General features: G+C 29.1%; 5 protein-coding genes across 9 annotated transcripts; 3 read left to right on the top strand and 2 right to left on the bottom strand.

The window, feature by feature from the left end:
• Nucleotides 1-231: 231 nt before the first annotated feature.
• Nucleotides 232-4,879, bottom strand: LOC126915190 (nonsense-mediated mRNA decay factor SMG5). Its single transcript, XM_050719616.1, has 8 exons — nt 4,730-4,879; nt 3,948-4,170; nt 3,680-3,844; nt 3,327-3,595; nt 2,930-3,110; nt 1,130-2,849; nt 710-1,045; nt 232-624 (listed from the first exon to the last, which is right to left on the bottom strand). Exons 1-8 carry the CDS (start codon nt 4,801-4,803, stop codon nt 557-559), a joined length of 3,036 nt encoding a protein of 1,011 aa, XP_050575573.1. The 5' UTR covers nt 4,804-4,879; the 3' UTR covers nt 232-556.
• LOC126915211 (gonadal protein gdl) lies at nt 4,817-6,479 on the top strand. 4 transcript variants are annotated; one of them, XM_050719675.1, is made up of 3 exons: nt 4,817-4,964; nt 5,071-5,120; nt 5,545-6,479. In XM_050719675.1, exon 3 carries the CDS (start codon nt 5,571-5,573, stop codon nt 6,093-6,095), a length of 525 nt encoding a protein of 174 aa, XP_050575632.1. In that variant the 5' UTR covers nt 4,817-4,964; nt 5,071-5,120; nt 5,545-5,570; the 3' UTR covers nt 6,096-6,479. The 4 variants fall into 4 exon arrangements, with proteins under 4 accessions (XP_050575632.1, XP_050575631.1, XP_050575629.1 ...); XM_050719674.1 differs by having other exon boundaries at nt 5,071-5,216; XM_050719672.1 differs by lacking the exon at nt 4,817-4,964 and having other exon boundaries at nt 4,993-5,120.
• Nucleotides 6,159-11,967, bottom strand: LOC126915191 (lon protease homolog, mitochondrial). Of its 2 annotated transcripts, none has more exons than XM_050719617.1 (10): nt 11,531-11,967; nt 11,068-11,292; nt 10,817-10,986; nt 10,174-10,487; nt 9,247-9,438; nt 8,870-9,174; nt 8,605-8,744; nt 8,242-8,524; nt 7,252-8,155; nt 6,159-7,171 (listed from the first exon to the last, which is right to left on the bottom strand). In XM_050719617.1, exons 1-10 carry the CDS (start codon nt 11,788-11,790, stop codon nt 6,932-6,934), a joined length of 3,033 nt encoding a protein of 1,010 aa, XP_050575574.1. In that variant the 5' UTR covers nt 11,791-11,967; the 3' UTR covers nt 6,159-6,931. The 2 variants fall into 2 exon arrangements, with proteins under 2 accessions (XP_050575574.1, XP_050575575.1); XM_050719618.1 differs by having other exon boundaries at nt 10,174-10,436; nt 11,531-11,963.
• Nucleotides 11,968-12,159: 192 nt separating this feature from the next.
• LOC126915208 (uncharacterized) lies at nt 12,160-13,844 on the top strand. Its single transcript, XM_050719668.1, has 4 exons — nt 12,160-12,889; nt 12,963-13,092; nt 13,164-13,451; nt 13,575-13,844. The coding sequence occupies exons 1-4, from the start codon at nt 12,751-12,753 to the stop codon at nt 13,750-13,752; spliced, it is 735 nt and encodes a 244-aa protein (XP_050575625.1). The 5' UTR covers nt 12,160-12,750; the 3' UTR covers nt 13,753-13,844.
• A 150-nt stretch (nt 13,845-13,994) lies between these two features.
• LOC126915194 (gamma-tubulin complex component 2-like) lies at nt 13,995-20,438 on the top strand. Its single transcript, XM_050719625.1, has 17 exons — nt 13,995-14,430; nt 14,601-14,771; nt 14,860-15,004; nt 15,076-15,247; nt 15,316-15,459; nt 15,539-15,693; nt 15,816-15,944; nt 16,022-16,198; nt 16,277-16,451; nt 16,539-16,732; nt 16,814-17,024; nt 17,092-17,260; nt 17,357-17,531; nt 17,628-17,771; nt 18,304-18,381; nt 19,547-19,707; nt 19,946-20,438. The coding sequence occupies exons 1-17, from the start codon at nt 14,378-14,380 to the stop codon at nt 20,025-20,027; spliced, it is 2,535 nt and encodes an 844-aa protein (XP_050575582.1). The 5' UTR covers nt 13,995-14,377; the 3' UTR covers nt 20,028-20,438.
• The last annotated feature ends 181 nt before the right edge of the window (nt 20,439-20,619 follow it).

The raw sequence follows: 20,619 nt of genomic DNA, 5'->3' as shown, positions 1-20,619 counted from the left end.
GATAATGTATTACACGTCACAATTTATTACAATACATATTAGTTTCTAGAAAGAAATCCTATTACTGGATAATTAGAAACAATAAATCCTGCGATATTACACCGTAATAACATAATTATTTTTAACTCAATAAAATTATTTATTTATTTATTTATTAAATAATAACGACTTAATACGATAACAGTTCAATTTTCATCCCAATTTCCCCTTTTTTTTCAAAGGATTGAAAAATTGCGAAGGCAAGTTTATTTTTATTGAAAAATATTTACCTAAAAATACAATTTCTTTTTAACATAAAAGACAATATGAATAATTAAAAGGAAACCATTTTATTATTTAGAATTCACGAAAAAAGAAGATAGATATTAATCCAGTGGTTTTATTGTAGGAGAACCGTCGATTTTCCTTTATGGGTTTCCAGCCCTCTCTGACTCGCCCGCTTAGCTGATGCCGTAGCGTCGCCGTATACGTAGCTCTTAAGAAGGGCCAAGTCCCTTTTACTTTTCATTTCAGTACGAGCAAGCAGCAGATTATCGTTTTCATTAATCCAATATGTTCAACCATGACTTTTACTTGATGCCTTCCACTTTGTATGAAATGATTCAATATATTCGATATTGACACCTGTAATTAAAAAGTCATTTCGTTAAGGATTATTTTTGTCCAAAATATCTTTTGATATTTAATAATATGTCATAATTGAAAATACCTGCACTCTTTGCCAACCCCTCAGGGCTAAAAGTGAAGACTCTTTTATCATCTGGGTTACAACCAGTTAGTAATGTCACAACTGGAGTTTCTGCATCGTTTATCATACCAACTTTCGTCTGTTGAGTAAGATAGTGGCAGCACTCTATAATTTGGAAAAATAACCATGCTTCTTTATCCTTTGGTCTTGGTCCTTTAATAAGCGGTAATGCTAGACGCTCGTGAGGTCTTTGAGCTCGAAGAAACCTTGAGCCACGCTTCAATTGAGCTTCTAACCAACGTGTTGCTTCTCTTGCTCTACCACTAATGCGTTTTACTTCATCCAGTGCAGAAACAACTGAAAAGTACATTATTGTTTTCAATTAAAATAATTATAGAGAGAAGAAAATATAATTCACTTTTCAAATTTTTGTTTACATACCGACACTAGGAATTACAACAATAAATTTCTTAGCGTACACCAAACGCTTTAGAGCCGGTGTATGTTTGGATAAAGCCTCATGATCAGGTACCAAGTAAGGAGACATAAGCCTAGATCTTAAACGAGTCTCTAGAGCACAGACTTCTGCTTTCAACCATAATTTGCCCATATGTCTCATTAATTTTCCACGTGAATGATCCATATCCCAACTTTTACCGTTATCTTTTGTATTAGAAGTATTCAAATCAATCATCACAAATAATTGTTTCACTTCTTCATATTTCACTCCTGCGTTCTCTACGGAACTAAGAAAATGTCCAAATTCAATTAATTTTAGTGCTCTCAATAAGGTTTCCTCTTGCTTATTCATCTTATGCCTATGCAGTATCTTCCAATTCAGAGACTTCTGGGCATCTTCCAAAAGATTCAACCCTCTTAAATCAATATCTTCCGGTAACGGAACTATTTTAACGCATTCTTTCAATTTATCTGCACTCGATAAAATCATACTATCATCCTTAAAATTTGTCAATAGCGTTTCTGTATTTATATTAATTAAATTTAATAAAATTGTAACACGTTTTAATAAAGTACGTGAACTTTTTCCACATATTCGTATAATATCGGGATTACTTTTCAACCAATCGCAACATATTTTAATAGATGCCAGTATTTCTTTTCCATTTATAATATTCAGCACATCTTCCGGTTTAAAATTTTCTTTTTTTGATTGAGCAATGTATGTTACTCTATTCGATGAGGCACTATTTTCATCAAACGTGCTATTGGAATTGGTTTCTATACTTCCAGAATTAGCTAAAGAATCTTTATCATTAACTTTTTTATCAACTTGATTATTAAGTGTTTGCTCACCATTTTGTACCTGTTCAGTGATCATTTCGGGCGTTTCACTTTTTCTTTCCATTTCTATGTGTCCATTTATCTTTTTCGCTTCAGAGTTGTTAATATCTTCTCGATTTACTTGCATAGATGCACCTTCATCGTCCGTAATGTCTTCAGACAACGCGTCTTCTGATAATACGTTCTCTTCGCTTAATATATCGTCCTCTGTTTCAGAAACATCAGAATTTATCTCATCGCTAGAGGATTCCAAAGTTGGATCAATGTCACTCGCATCTGAATCACTGCTATCCCTCCGTTTTCGTCTTCGAAGTTTCGTGAGCAAACTTTTAGTTTTATCTCGTGTTTTTCGCGAGCCATTTTGAATGTCACTGTTGTTTTCTACACTTTCTTTTTCGAAAGATGCTTTGTTATCATTTATAATCTTAGATTCGTTACTTTCATCGAAATTTAGTTGTTTTATGGCATTATCTTTATCTTCCGCATCTATTGACTCGGTGTTGCAGTCGTTATTTTTCGAGTTTGATACTTCTATATTGGGTAGTGACAAATCTATAAAAGATTCTTGTAATCTAGTTATTGTAAATTGTATTAGTTGAGACAGTATTGCTAAAGTTATGGCGACAACACCTTGCACCTCGCTAGATTCTTTGCTTTTTAATCTAGAAATGGACATCAAACATATAGCTACAATTTTGAATATCATGTCATCTGTCAAGTAATTTGTTTGTTCATTTTTGCAGTTTTGGAGATATACTTCGATATTACTTTCTTTTTCATTGGTACTAGTAATAGTATTAGTATTATTTGGCTCTGATTGCTCTGTACTCAAGCAATTTTCAATATTAGTTAAAAGATCCTATAGAAAATGCAGTAAGAATAAAGATTCATTTTTATGATACACGTATAAAAAGATAAATTTCATGTGTAAATATATACCTGGCATTCTTGATTTATCCGATCAGAATTTGGTACATCATAATCCCATAATTGTAACAGAGAAAACAATCGTGAAACACAGACATGTGTAGGATACTTCTCATCTGTGTATATAGAGTGTGTAACAATGGCTCTTTTTAAATTTCCCTCTGCTCCTTCAAATGGTTCAGAACATAAAATGCTATAAAATAATTACTATTAATTAATATCAATGTAAAACAGATTATTAATCTGTATGACATATTATAAAAACATAATAAATTTTAAAAACTTAAATCATGTATTTTAGATTTTACAAAATTCATGTATTCGTATTTTCTGAAAAGTTTCTTGCAAATTATGGAAAAAAATTAATCTTATGCTTTTATTTGAATATGGAATAGTAAGGTATTCTAACCATCTCATATAGTGATATACTGCATCAAGACCATAATTTGTATTGCCTGCTATAGTGCCCATTTGATTATGAGGCATTCCAATATTTGGATCAGTTGCTATAGCCATTTTATAATACCTCTTTGCTATCAATGGATCCCAATATGGATCTAATTCTAATTTATATCTAGCTAAGTCCCCAAGGCATACCAAACTTCTATGAATTAGGCGCATAACACATTGTTTTGCTTCTTCAGTGTGATGTTTAGTTTGGCTGATTTTACTCTTCACCTAATAAAGTAAAAAACAATTTTTTTTAAATACCCTATACATATAACATATATACTAACATAAGTTATTTTCAAAAAGACTCACGCTTGATAATCCTGTTACATTTTGTACATATGCAAAATCAATAGCACCAACTAGATCTAAACCATATTCTAGTTGTAGTTTCAATATAAAATGATGGTAAAAACCAACTCCTACTGCCAAGTGTGCAGATAACATTGCTTTCTCCGTTTCAGTCCATGCATTACCCTACAATAAGGCTTGTATTAATAACAAATATTATCTTTATAAATTATATTATAAATTAGATTATAAATTATCATTGTTATATGTAACACATGAATGTTGATACCTTTCGCAATTTTTTAGATGCATAAACAATATCATAAAATGCTTTTCTCCACAATAATTCTTCAGTTTTACGTGCATACTCAACAGGATCTTTAGTTATTAATCTTACACAATAATCTTTAAGCTTCACTCGTAGTCCTTCCCCTGAAGGGGTAAACAAATCTGTTATTGTTAATGCACGACTCTTTTGCTCGTCCAATCTTTTGGCAATATCTGTTATACCCCTAGTAATCAAATATAATCCTGTTCGTTAATTGTACATATATTTTTTTTAATAAATTCACATTTATTATACACATCTTTAAAAATTCAATCTAATTATTAATGGTTAATCTAATAAGAAATGGTGAAATTTTCAACAGAGGGGTTCATTTATTATTAATACTAATGAAACAATTATTACTATTAATCATAAATAAATTTAACAAGAGACGAGTAAATGGGTACAATTACAACTATATTGATGAGTTTTTTAATTAGTCTTGTATAACACACAATTATATTTTACAAATATATGAATTCCTCCTACGTTTATAACTAATTTGCGTTAAATATCCAAACAAATAGGATAAATATTTACATAGAGAAGATTCTCTAACTAATAAAGGTAAGCTATACTCATAAAAGCGCGCCAATAGAGATTCATCGTGTACGAAATATAGGTTATGTTAACACAAGGTGAATTCGGATGTGTAGTAATATGAACAATTGTTTCGAAATATATAATGTCAGATAAATAGTAGGAAGAAAATAATTTCATATGTTATAATAGTTCCATATTACTTGTGCAAACGTCTTGTTTGTTCGAGAGAATCAGTCATTCGGACATCTGCTGCAGCGTTATACGTTCTCCTCATTTTGCTTCGATCATTTTTCACTTCCTGGCCGCTTCGTCATTATTCATTTTCCCGCGGTCTTTTGACACGCGCATCTCCGTCCCACAGTAAGAAAATTCGACATTCGCCCTCGCCTAACTCCAGAAACCTCCCACGAACTGCGGAGCTTACCACAATTACACGTACGTACATGTAAATATGGTTTGCTTATGATGATTTGTCGTAGAAGAATCATCTGGAAAACTTATGCGACAGTGCTGCCAAATAACCAATTGAAATTATTTTCAGAATTATATTACTAAGTGGAAAAACTTGAAAATTTAATATTTATTTAAAGTGTAAGTTACAGTATTCATCAATTCTAAAAATATGAAAATGTTTGAAACTCTATTTTAAAAATTGTTTTTAATTGTTTATGGTCTGGTATACATAAGGTAACATTTACTGCTCACTGTTTATTTATTGTAAACAAGGCTTTAACTGAATCAATGTCAATTAGAATTTTAATATTTTCAATAAGCCAAATGATTTATTGATTATTTAGATATCTACTTTAATTTTAAGTTATTTTTCAATAGATGTTGTTACGAAAATTTTATCAAAATATTCTTAATAAAAAGACTTCAGATATATACCTAACCACATTTGTACTTTCTAACATTTAAATATATGTAGTAAATATGTAATGTCGCTATAAATTTATTAAAATTAGTATGATTTTATCAATTTTTATTTTATGCATATGGTCTATATTTCGTTTAGATTTTGTGATTTTTGATGACGAGACAATGGATGTAGCTACTCCAACCCCACAAGATCTTCAGAGGAAACTGTATTTTTTAGTGGAGCAACTCCAACACATGGCTGGTGAACTTCCTCCAAAGTATCAAATGCGTCTTCCCTATGAATTATTATCTGGTTTAGCTAATTCTCTACTGAATGATACAATATTTGAAATCGTTAAGGGATTAATGGAGATACAGCATGTTACAGAGAAACATCTTTTTCAACAACGTCTTCAGTTACTAAATCAACAGAAAATCGAAATGCAAGAATCATTATCATCAACATACACAGATGAAGAAAGAACAACGATGAAAGTAACATTATATAAAAAACACAAAGAGGAGCTTAAACAAATGGATATGAAATTAGTTTTGCAACTAGATCAAAAAGTAGCAGATCAACAAAGTATTTTAGAAAAAGCTGGTGTACCTGGCTTTTATGTTACCAACAATCCAATAGAAATTCAAGTCCAAATGAGATTGTGTGACTTCATAATTAGACTGAGTAAAATGGAAGTTCCGAGTTAATATATAACTCATAAAATTCTTACTTTCTAAGAATCATACTACTTCCTTAAATGAAATACTAAATTATATAATTTAGTGGACTTATTTATTTTCACAAATTGTACATTAGTTCAATTAATATAATGTTTTTTCCTTATACAGTAGCACTTTTCTAAAAATAGTTACCTTGTAACTATATAAGGTTATATAAATATTTTAGAAAACGATATAATTGTATTGACAGCTTTTTTTAGAATCAGGATATCAGCAAATACATATTTATAGAACATATATTTTTTCTTATTAGTTAAAAATTTTTGTTTTTTTATGAATTACATACTTTTTATTTCTGTAGTAAATAGTACTGTACAACGCAGAATAAAATCTGTACAGAAACAAGTATAACATTATATCATGAAAATTAGTTCCATTTTTAATGTTATAGTTACATGTGATAATAACAAAGAATGTTATATTTATGTACAATATATTTTTTGTAAATTGTTTATTTAAAAAATACTAATATATTGTGACAGTAGCAAAAACTTAAATCCCTTTCTTGGTAATTTTTAATTTATTTTAATATAAGAAAATGTATCGCGCGTAAATAAAATTGCATTTAAAATGAGATTAATTTTCGTGAAATTTTTAATTTCTTCTTTTAAACTTAAATAAATTAATTCTCTGCATTTTATTTAAATGATTCTATATATAAAACAATATGTGATAAAATAGATATATATTATATAAAATAGTTATTTTAAAAACTAATTTGAGGTGAATATTTCAAGTAGATCAGGCATGTGTAAGGTCATGTAATAATCAATCTTTACAATGCTTAAGACTTGATCCTTAATTCAGCCAGTATTTTTACCCAAAAGTGGTGCACTTTGCGGCGGCGAAATATCAAGATGTAGAGGGTTTTGATGATGAACAGTATCAGTTTCTTGTTGTGGTGCAAAACATATGCGGTACACGTCTTCAAAAGTGGTGGCAAAATGAACTTCCAGGCCATCCGTGATGTACTTAGGAAGATCATTGTAATCTTTCTTATTTTCCTCGGGTAGAATTACACAGTTTACACCAACTCGTTTTGCCTTGAATAGAAAGGAAGTATACATATTACAAAGCATGATATGGAAATGTCTAATTAAGTATTTATTATATTTGTACTTACAGCAATCGTCTTTTCTTTAATACCGCCAACAGGAAGAATCCTACCCATGAGACTAAGTTCACCAGTCATTGCAACATTTTGTCTAATAGACTGATTCTTAGCAATCGAAATGAATGCTATTGCGATCGTAATACCAGCACTAGGCCCATCTTTCGGTGTAGCACCTTCAGGAACGTGTAAATGTAAATGAGAATCGATTAAAAAAGTATTAGATGGATCTTCCCGAATCATAAAGTTTCTTGCAACCGTCATTGCTATGTGAATAGACTCTTTCATCACATCACCTAAATGGCCAGTGAATTCTAAGGTACCCTCTGACTTCTTTCCAGTAGAAGGTTTTCTTACTCTTGTTTCAATGAACAGAGTAGAACCTCCCATAGCTGTCCATGCAAGACCCATAACGACTCCAGGAGGTGTAACTTCGTACATTCTATCGTGTGTGAACATAGGTTTCCCTACGAACTCCTGCAAATTGTTCTCATTTACGTCTACTTTTTCAGTTTCTTTCTTAACCACTTTGTACGCAACTTTCCGATTAACTTTTTCTATGTGTTTCTGAAGACTTCTTACTCCCGATTCTCGACAGTAAGATTTAATTAACAAGTGAAGTGCATTATCGCTTATACTGATCTGTTGATTAGAGAGACCTGAATCATTCATTGCTTGTGGTACTAAATACTGCTTAGCAATAGCAAGTTTTTCCTCTGCGACATAACCCGACATGTCTATCATTTCCATACGATCTCTTAAAGGTTCTGGAATTGTATCAATCACATTTGCTGTACAAATAAAGAGCACTTTTGATAAATCAACAGGAACATCTAAGTAATGATCTAAGAAGTTTGCGTTTTGCTCTGGATCCAACATTTCCAAAAGAGCTGATGCTGGATCACCTTGATGGCCTCTAATAAAAAAGGAACAAGGCTTAGATTCCTACCAAATTACTAAACTGTCAAAATAAGTAAAATGTAAAAATTCGTAGGTACATACTTTCCAATCTTATCAACTTCATCGATAAGAACAAGTGGATTTTCAGTCTTGGTCTTTTTTAAACACTGTATAATTTTACCAGGCATGGCACCCACATAAGTTCTCCTATGACCTTTGATTTCTGCAACATCTGTCATTCCACCGACGCTAAATCTAAAATACTCTCTATTAAGTGCACGGGAAATTGATTTGGCTATTGATGTTTTTCCAACTCCTGGTGGTCCATGGAAACATAATATTTTTCCTTGCGTTGAGCCTTTCAGTTGACTGACAGCAATAAATTCTAAAGTTAAGAGCAATAAAAAGTAAATACATTTTATGTAATAAAGGGATTAATTATTTGCTCATTAGAGATTCAATTACCCAAGATTCGTTTTTTTATATCTTCCATTCCATAATGGTCTTTATCTAAAATTTCAATTGCCTGTTGAAGGTTTAAATTTTCTGGACTAGTTATACCCCATGGCATGGATGTAAGCCAATCCAAGTAATTTCTCGTCACACTGCAAATAAAATTACACTAACAAATTAAAAATTAGTTAAATTATTTGACACAGAAATAATATTTCATTCACATGTTCATCTATATTGAAATTTTGTAACTACAGATTATAGAAGTAATACATACTTAAATTCACTACTGTGACTTTCCAAAAAATTTAATTTATTTAATTCTTCTTCAAGCACATCCATCACTGTTTTTGGAACTGTTTTCTCTCTTATACGTTCTCTATATTTCTCTCCTATAGCATCTTTATCATCTTTTTCAAGACCCAATTCTTTTTTAATAACTTTTAATTGCTCATGAAGAATATATTTTCTGTGCTGTTGTTTGACCTTTTCTTCAACCTCTCTACCAATTTTTTGTTGAAGTTTACTTAACTCATATTCTTTCTTTAAAAGTGCCAATGATAATCTTAATCTTTTTAAAATCTATAAATAAAGTTATTGTTTTAGTTACTTAAAAGATTTGTTATAATGATAGCTCCAAATACAATTACTCACATCCATTTCTTCTAACACTTGCTGCAATTCTTGTGCATCTGCTCCTGTTAAAGCTGCACCCAAATCACTTAAATAAACTGGATTATCTACAACTCTCTGTCCTTGATGCAACATTTGTTGTAAAGATTCACGGTATAATGGATTCATGCTTATTATATCTCGAATTGTTTTAATTAATTCTTGTGTCAAAGCCTATACGTATTAGATTAATTTATTCTTTATTGGTTTTTTTTATATATGTATATATTCTTTTACAATATACCCTTAGAGTGCTATGGGCGCGTATATGCGTCTGGCGAAAGCTATTGGTGTGGACTAAGGATGCATATATGCGTTTGTCAATTTTTCCGAATACCTACGCAGAAGTAATACTATTACGTTTGTGTGAGATAAATGTAAATGCATTCCTTGGTAACGACAGTAAACAAATGCCAATAATGCCTACTTATAACAGTTTTCTACCTGTTTCGCGGACAGTATGTGTTGTTTGTGTCAAAAATAAAAGAATGCAGAAAATGCGATGTCGGATTATGTATCGATAATTGTTTTGAAATTTTTCACACACAACTGAATTATTAACTTGTGTTATATTTACTAAATTTAGTTTTCTAGTTTAATGTTTTCTAGTTTATTATCCAAATTCTAGTTTATTGTAAATTTCAATGTTTATAATAAATAATTAATACTAAAAAATAAAGCTCTTGAATCATTTAATCTCGTGCAAAAGAATTACTATAACTTATTACGATTTGCGCTTTGAATAGTCAATCAACAGAGTTCAGTCTAACGAAAAAGTATTCCGTCCACAGCGATCGTCAGCGCTAGCCGCGCGCCGTCCGTACGGACCGCATAGGCCGCGAGTATTCAGCACTCTAAGGGTTAATACATGATTATGTTCAAAAAATAAAAAATATCATTTAAGCTTACTTTTATTTCTTCAGTTTGCCTAAATTTCTCATGGGTAATATTTACAACTTCTACCATTAATATAGGTTGAGGGGTGCCAGTTTGAGCTGTGGTGTCTGTTGGAGGAGTTATTTTTTCTTCAACTTTCCCCTGTACTCCTTCTGTTACCTTATTTTCAGGAGTACTACTTTCTTCAATTTTTTGTACTGGTTCTGGCACTTTGTTTTCAGTCTTTTTACGAATTAACAATCTGCGACTCGGTTTGCCACCGGAAACTGAATCGTCTACAGGGACGTGAATTGTTGCATTTAAAAGAGGGAACGTCAGTTTCATTTCTGTGTAGTACAGCATTTATGTAAAAATTATTAAATTCAAATTTTAAGAAAATATTTTGTGTAAGGTCTTTTTCTAGAAACTACTCCTATCGTTTTTTGCCATACATATACTCTCACACACGCTGCGAAGTCCCGGAAATTTCCTAGAACTCCCACGGCACGAGGTACGTCTTACATAAACTCATACATACCCGTAGTCATCTCACTCATCTATTTCAATTCATTCTCATGCTTTGCAAAAATTCTAACAGTTTTTCATACTATTAATGTTTATAAAAATAAAAATCAGTTGACAAACTTTACATGTCTTATATATGTAAATGCCTTACCATGAGTAGGTTTTGGAAGTTCTTCTAAGATCTGACCAATAATCTTAATCCTTCTATGTGCCATTACAACTAATCTCAATCGATTTCCTAAATCTTGTACTTCATGTATTTGTGCAAATGTTCCAATAGGGTAAATATCATCTAAATTTTGTACAATTTCTGCTTCATTTCTATCAAAATAATTAAGTTTCAATGTAACAATGATATTCATTCTCTATTTAGCAAATAAAACACATTTACATATCACTTACTCTTCTGTTTTCTTTAAGAAGATTCCAACATATGGTTGATTTAATTTGACCTTTCTACGTATTAAATCTATGAGAATCGGATTACTAAGTTCTATTAACTTTATGAATCTTGGAAACACTGGATTTCTATTAATTGCTATAACAGGAACATGAGGCCATACTTCTGGCACAACCACTGTAGCAGGTAATGAACCTGGATCACTGATATCATCTTCATTGTTGCCGCTATAAAGTAAAATACAATTGCAATTTATAAAATTGTATGATGACAAGAAGTACATAATTTATAGAATTTATAATATATGTAAATGTTAAATTATCTTATCCGAATTATAAAAAAATTACAATTGTTATTTTGGAATTATTATTTGCTGCAAAATTAGGAGCATATTTAATCGTTAAAATTAATATAATTTAAAATGATAAAAGAAGAGCAGATTTTAGAAGGAATAAAAAGATTTACTTGGATGAATCTTTATCATTAAATCGTTTAGTGGCAAACGATCTAATGGAAATAATAGCCGCAGTTTGTCGACGGATATGGATATTTTTTGTGAATATTCCATGATATTCATTAAGTTTTATTCTTCCAAATTGCGGTCGTACATGCATCGACAACTCTTTGTAATTCGGCTGATGATTTCTACAGAATGGTCGAACATTCGTCACACGATGCCGAAAAACAGGCAAAATCTTGAAATTCATTACTGTCATAAGGCGCATCGTTCACCATTTATTTAAACGTTCTTATTCACATAAACGTTGTATTCAGCTCTTCAATCTACGTGAAATTCCTTTGAGGTTATAATTCTACTTTAGCGCAAGCACTGATCAATCTGATGAAACTTTGCTAACCTAGAAGAAATTATTCGAACATCGTGTCGATCAGCTGTTCTGTACATTCCGAACAACTGTGAACGTCGAGTCGATGGTTGCGTTCGTACGAAACATTACATTTTCACATTTTAATTAATTTTAATGAAACAGGCAAAAATAAAGTGAAAAAGCCGTGATATTCGTTTGTTGCATAGCTTTTTTGTGTCAATAGCTAGATGTATAATGTTTTACAAATTTCCAATTGTATATGTGTGTACAGTATGAAATTTTACAAACCAGTATAAATAAATATCAAATACACGAATTATTGGGAAAAATATTATTGGTTTATTTAGCTATTAGGATAAAATTCATTGCAATTATGAACAGATAATGATGACGCATACCACATTCTTTTTAGACATTTTGTTAGATATTTTACTGTACGAACGAAAGAATACGTAAAATAGAAAAATCATTTCCATTCCTGATTTGGATATATACATATACATATCATTGAGCTATATATACAGAATCATTTTTGCAAATGAGCAAAACCGTAGTTTTAAAATGGTAGGTGATAAATGAAAATATCATTACATAAAATTAAATGATTTCGACTCGTGCATTACATATATTTGAATTAAAAAAAAGTAGAAGTAACTATGAAACCCTTAATTTCCGGTTCAAATTGTACTATGCAATCATATATATCACGTGATACACCACTCAAAACCAACTAAAACTCTAAAGCTATGGTTTCGCTCATTTGGAAAAAAATCTTGTATATAAATATACGAATATAACAAAAAAATATTTAACATTTCTATTATTACTTATGAGTTATGTTAGATAGAATATACATCAATGATGGAAAAATACGAAATGAATATGAATTCAAATAATTCAGGATTCACCATGCAAACTTTAAATAACAGTACGACACATAATACTGTTATGATTAAAAAAGAAAATCATACAATGGACTTGAAAAGGCTTGGCGCAAGTAAAATTAAAAAATTTTAATTCATACTTTTTAATTTAAATTAATAAATATTTGTATTTCACTTCATAAATAGGAATCATATGTTCTGATAACATTACTAGACAAAACTTAAGTAAGAAGCCAAATGCTACAACTACGATTGTGGATGACGATGATCAATTTTTTAACAAAATAAAGTTAAAAATTCACAAGAATCTTCCATTGTAAGAAAAATTTTATTATTTTAAAATGTTGTGCTTTGATTATAATTTTTATACTGTTTTCATAAATTTAGACATTGTAAGGAAAATTATAAATCAGGTATAAATTATCAAAGTATGAATTTATTGGAGAGAAAGAGGCCTATAATTGATATAGAGACTCAGAATGTGATTAAAAGATTTAAAAAGGATACAAGTTATATAAATTCTCTGCAATCATCAAATAATACAAATATTGTACTATTTAATCATACTGACAATTTTATGAAAGAAAAATATAATATATCAACAAATGTTAATAAGAAAGATATTATTGAACGTAAAAATATGTTTTCTCCGAAATTTCTAAATACAAATCTCAGGTATTGTATGATTTGTTAAAAAAATCCCGATATACATAGTCATTAAACCGCGGAAATAAAAAATGGATTTATAAAAAATAATAATGGACGTATATGTAGTATAAAATTTGCATATAATTTCAGAATTCCTTCTAGTAAATACATATTTCAAGTGACTTCAAAATTGCATACAAATGTTTTACCGTTACCTACAGATGAAACAACTATTCTTCATGAGGAATATGAAGAATCTTTATTTTATGGAATGATGTATCTCACTCCTCCAGATAGTAATTCAATCGAGACAAATATAGATTCGTAAACTTATTATTATATTACATACAATATTAAAATATCTAAAAGAAACATTATAATAACTATCATAATACATAAAATAAACTGTGTCAAATTAAATATTTCATTAAATTACATATGTAAGTGGGAGTAAAAACGTTGATACATCTTTCCTAATTGTTGTAATTTATAATTTATTTCATTCAAATATGACATGAAAATATAGAAATATATTGATAGGTGAATTTTAAATGTACGCACGTTATTGGCTCTTCGATACAAATTGATGCGAATTTAGTGAATTCAAATCCAAAATAACTTGAAATCCTCAATTCACATTTATGATTAATAATCTTGAAAATTAGATTAATATTTGCACGAAGTAATATATAAAGAATATTACTCTTTTTTTGAAGTGGAAAATTTGGTGACATTCTCTCTTTAATTCATATCCTTTCGCACTTAACATAACCTAATTCATTTCTAACCAATAATCAAGGTAAACAAATATTTCAAGTGATTAGTGAAACATAATTTTACTAAACGTATTTAGATATGCTAGAACAGCACTAGCAATCTCAGTTACGGTTATAATGGTACAAAAGCAATAAGTATTTTTTAAGAGAATGTAATATATTTATTAGCTTAGAACAATGAGCGAATTTAAATTACATCACTTAGTGGTTGAATTAATTGGATTACTCGGGTAAGTAGATATGGAAAGTTTTATGTTGATCTTTCATTGAATTTTTATTAACAAATCCACAAAGTTTGTTTCAATTTATTAATTATGCAATTGTGCAATTGTGCATGTTAAATTTAATTATATTGATTTTTAAATTATCCATTGTATATGATTATTTCTTTTATAATTAGCTCATCGTCTGCACCAGAAAAGCATGTAGAGAAATTACAAAAAGAAGGGATACCAACGAGTGCAAGTGCTTTAACTATTGTTGCTTCACAAAGTTCTATTTGTAATTTGGCAAAAAATTCTCCTATTCCTGAATTATTTCTTCAAAAATATGAAGAATTGAAAGCAAAGAAGTTAGTAATATTATCGATACATATGTATATGAGTTTAGTGAAGAATAAAGATAATAATAATTAAAATAATATCATATTTTTTTTATAGGGTAGATTTATTAGGTTTGTTCATTCAAGTATTGGAACTCATATCTGAAGATAAAGTATTAAAGGATTATTTGGCTAAAGGAGCATCAAATTTGTCATCAATTTGTACAAAAAATGCTGCTATTACTACAGAGGATCTACCACAGGTTTTTTTGTATTTTTTAAATACTAATTTTATATTTTATTTCTAATATGCATTGTATTATATACAAAACAGATTTGTAAGAATGTAATTAAAGCTGCTGTTGAAGGAGAAAAGAAATTAAATAAACAAGTATGTGCAATTACAAAGAAAACAGAGTCATCTGTAATAAAACATAACTGGGTGTATGAGAGGCCTAGAATAACATGGGACTTTTATAATGAACCAAATGCAATGCCGTGCCAAAGTAAATATCAATTTAAATATTATTTAAGAAATTAATGATTGATTTATCAAGAGATAAAACGTTTACAGAAGTTGTACCAATAGTTTCTCAAGAATCTATATTACTTTGGGACATTTTATATTGCTTGAAAGGTATAGATGGAACTTACATCGTTTCTGAACCTTTGACAAGTCCATATGCAGTGAAGACATTTAACATATCTCCAGATGTTTGTAAGAAGAAATAAAAATATTTTTATAGTAATTAGATGTGTAATCTGGACATTCATTTTTGTAACATTATCATTTTTAGGTATATCTTACAAACAATTGACACAACAGATATTACCCCTTGCATCTCACTATTCTATGACAGCTAGATTTGTTGAAGAAAAAGTTTTACCAGAAGATGGTCAAGTAAATCATGCTTTAAGAGGAGCTATAAAAAGTTTACTGAAAGATTATTTAGTATGTATAATAATATAAAATTAATCTCCTCCTTAGTTTAAATAATTTATTGTAAAATAATTGTAATCAGGTTGCACATTGGGGGTAAAGAATAAAATAATTCTATATTAAAAATTTTTCAGTTATTTGTTGTACAGTTGGAAATGGAACATGTACGAGGCAAATTAAATTTGCAAAAGTTGTGGTTTTACATTCAACCAACAATGTTCGCAATGTTTATTCTCTTCCAAATTACATCAACCATATGTAAAGTCAGTTGTAACATTCTTTTCTATTTTCTTTATATTTTAATACCATAAATTGACCGTAAAAGCATATTTCATTTTAGGCGAATGCAAAAGGTGGTAAAGTGCTCAGTCTTTTGCATGAACAAGCAAATAATATTAATGGAGAAGCAAAGTTTAAGGAATTATGTTTGTTTCTTATACAAACAGCAAGTGTTCCATATATGCAAATATTAGAAAAATGGGTATATAAAGGAGTGATATGTGATCCATATGAAGAGGTAAGAACATCCATATTTATAAGCTATTCATTTATTTATTTCGTTTTAACCAAATCAATAAATTTTGTATAATTTCAGTTTTTTGTAGAAGATAATGAATTAATTCACAGAGAGGAATTGCCTATAGATTATTCTGCAGATTACTGGGAAAAAAGGTACACTATGAGACCAGAAAGAACTCCTACATTTCTTAATGAACAGGCACAAACAATTTTGAGAACTGGAAAATACTTTAATGTAATTAGACAATGTGGTCTGTAATCCTTATTAATCAAGCACGTTTCATATTCACTTTTACTATATGTAAAGACTCATAAATATCTAATACAAATCTATATAGGCAAGACAGTCCAATGGGGAAAACAAGAGCCTTTAATTTATCAACATCAAGGGCAAAAATATATAGCTACTATTGATAGAGCATATTCTGAAGCTGCAAAGACCTTATTGGAAGTTCTTATTCACGAAAACGATTTAATGGGTCGGCTTCGTAGTGTAAAAAATTATTTCCTTCTTGCACAAGGAGATTTTGTGGTAAGCTTATACAACAAAATGTTTCATTAATGTATTGATATATTACCACTGTGTGTAAAGTTATATAATATTTAATCTTAGGTTCAATTTATGAATCTTTGTGAAACTGAATTAAATAAAAATATGTATGATATTGTCATTCATCGATTAGCATCTCTTCTTGAAGTTGCATTGCGTATGTCTACTGCAGACTCAGATCCGTATAAGGATGATCTAAAACCAGAACTTTTACCATATGACCTTCAATTTCAAATGTTTAGAATACTCTCTATTCAAACCAGAGAAGAAAAAGGTATATTATTTTAATTTCTTTTTTTTTTATTTCTTCACGTTGCTTATAATGAAAATTTTTGTTTTAGAGTATTGTTTTCAAACTGATAAGATCTTAACTGGCTTGGAAGCATTTGTATTTAATTATGATGTTAAATGGCCTGTTTCTTTGATACTCAACAGAAAAGCTATAGCTTGCTATCAGATGCTGTTCAGACACTTGTTTTATTGCAAATATATAGAAAGACGTTTATGCAGGTTATAATATAATTTTGTAGTTGCTTAGGATTTTTATCTAATATTTCCATAAAAGTTTACTTTGATACATTGCTTTGATTTTATATTTTTTTCCAGAGTATGGGTGAGCAATAAAATTGCAAAAACTTTTACTCACAATGCAGCAATGTCGTATAGACAAGCATTTTCTTTGAGACAAAGAATGCTGGACTGCATTCAACACTTAGCTTATTATATGATGGTTGAAGTTATAGAACCAAACTGGCTTACATTTTTAAGTAAAATGAGTAAGGTATGATTCGGCATTATGGTACTTAAATTGCGTCACAAATTTTGTAGCTTAATTAATAGATTTTATTGAAATTTGAAATTTGAATTAAATGTATAGGTCAGTAACGTGGACGATGTTTTAAGTGTGCATCAAGATCTTCAAGATAGTTATTTGAAGGAGTGCATGTTAACAGATCCTGATCTTCTGGGCTGCATAACAGGAATTTGTGCTGCTTGTCTTGAATTTTGCAATTTTATGGAGGTAAGTGTTACAATCTTTTCATAGAAGAGTACAAAAATAGAAAAGGTAATTCTAAAGCGCTACGTAATCGTGTATATATACGAGACATGCATATATTTAAAATACAATGAAAACAGTTTATCTAAGTTGCATTCTTTGTTTTAATTCAGATTTTTTCAAATATCTTTGTTCATTATTAATATCTGTAAAAGGGTGTAAGATAGGCGTTACAAATATTTTTTATAAAATTATTGTGTAGAAATAAATAGCAAATATAACCGAAATATCTCTTAGTACCATTGCATTTGATATTTCTGTTGAAAATAATACGAGATGCGTTATATAATTCAGATTTAAAACTGTCAGAACCACAAAACAGACCTGCATGTGATGTGCTTACTATTAATACATAATTATTGCCACTGGATAATTATAGTTTCATAGATTTCATACTCAGTGTCCATAATAAACGGTAAAATTCCACAACAAACATAAAACTGAAAAAAAGACAGTTCAGTAGTAAACTGAATTTTAATATTTTACTAATGTTAAGCGTATGAGTCCATACTACATTGACGCCGAATTGACATCCATGATTGGTGCCTATCAGGAAGATGTCTATGATTCTGAGGTATATCCCCAAGATTATAACTTTGCTTCCATGCATCTGTGTAGCATTAGTATCATGAAGCTTTCCTTTTTTAGTAAATAAAAATCGTTTTATAGATCATGTCTATACGATATATGAGATTCAAATTCGCATGAATTATAGGTGTAATACAAATTGGACATAAATTTATTTAAAGATTTTAAGTTTTTTATTTGAATCTTGCAAGTAAGGAAAAGGAATGAATAGGTTTAAATCTCATTTCTTTTAGTTTAAACTTTTCTAGTAATACAAAGGAATGGTTAGATTTATTTTTTAATGTGTAGAATATTAAATTTAATGCCTCTCGATCACTAATAAGAACATTATTTTTATCTTTTTCTATATATAGTCACATGTAATAAGTTAATACTATCATGAACATTATCACTATTAACATTCATATTATCATCGCAATAACGGTGCAAAATCTTACCATTAGAATTACTTATTTAAGTATAATAAAATGAATATTAGGAAACTTATACATAATAAAAATTATAATTCTATATGTAAATACTTCATAAGGCCCATTACATATATATTATATATATATATCATAATTCAAAATATGAATATATATGTACTACTTCAATAAATGGTAATATTGCATGTAGATTTTGTATTAAGCACATAATTGTTTATTTGTAAATGATACATAATAATAGTGATTATATATGCATAAACTAAGAGTAAAGTTATTATGTTTGTATATTAATTTTGGGATGCATGCAAGTCAGATATTGTAGCTTTCAGTAATCTTTTTGAATACCTGTTTATCTTTTGATATAAATAGTATATTAATTTCTATCCCAATTGTTGGAGATTATAGTTGTATAAGCATGATATATCATACTATGAATTACAATATACTATGAATTACAAGAATTATATGTATCTATAATAAGCAGGGTTATTTTATTTTCAGCTACAGGTATACTAAATTTAAGTAATATGATACATTTTTACTTTACAAATTTTGATCTGTAATGGTATATTTTATAAATCTCTTTCAGACATCATTGTGTACATTATATTCATTTTTTACAACGTATGCTTCTTAATCTTAGTTTTACAAAGGGTCTTGTACATTTATTTGTATGAAATGTAAAATTAATAGGACTGTATGTTTTTGTCATTTATTTATTAGGACGAAGATGGAGATATCTACAAAGAGAATGCAGCCAGTTTTGAAGAAACTATCATATCACTGGATGAGAAATTTACTCAAGTATTAATTCGTCTTTTAGATAGAATATGTGATCTAGGATGTGATAATAACAACGAAAAACTTCTTAATGTCTTTTGCAGGTAAGTTACGTCGTAGAATTTATAAATACTTGTACTACAAGATATTTCACAAAATGCAATACCAGAGAGTAAAAAAATAAATAATGATAAGTAATAAAATATTTTCGAGGAAAATGTTTACTAAAAATTATATTGCTTGATATTGCTGCACTTTATAAAATACTTTATATATTTTTCGTATGATTCAAAAATAGAAATTTTCGACATTATCATTATATTTTATTATTTTTTTAATTAGGTTAGATTTCAATCTATTTTATACCGATATTTTGATACGACGTGGAAGAGAAAAGACTCTGCAAGAAGATGTTTCTGGCTAACAATTCAATACTCAAACTCGATGGAAGATTATATAAGCATATCTATATCTGTAACTTCTGATTAATTACATTGTAAAGTAATATTTCTCGCACGATATTTATATAGAATGCAATGGCGATTTGAAAGGATCGTGATCAGATAGTACGTTAAATCTATCATTCGACCAATTTAAGATCTATATTAGTTCTTGAAATTTTCAAATCGCCTTCGTATTAAAACGTCCACAAAATTTAATAGTATAGTAATTCTAAAATTTATAGATAAACAAAATTCAGATTAGTCATGCATTCAATATTTCATTTAAATTATTTAAATTCGCCTTGAATAAATTTCTTGAAAACCGTGTAAGTCACTGAAATAAAGACTATTTTGTACATTTAAAAAATAAAATATATTTTATAAACATGAAAGATTTACAATGTTTATATTACAATATTTACATAAAAATATTTTTATAACAATTTTGTTTGTAGAAATATGTATCTTTTATATTTAACACTAGGTTAAATAATAACTTTAAAATCTTAACACAATATTGCTGTTCATAACTGATGAGTCAACTTTGTCACCCGTTATTGTTGCTATAAATGA

This window comes from Bombus affinis, chromosome 4 (genome assembly GCF_024516045.1).
Source record: "Bombus affinis isolate iyBomAffi1 chromosome 4, iyBomAffi1.2, whole genome shotgun sequence".
Taxonomy (NCBI): Eukaryota; Metazoa; Arthropoda; class Insecta; order Hymenoptera; family Apidae; genus Bombus; species Bombus affinis.
This window is presented reverse-complemented; position numbering and strand designations above follow the sequence as displayed.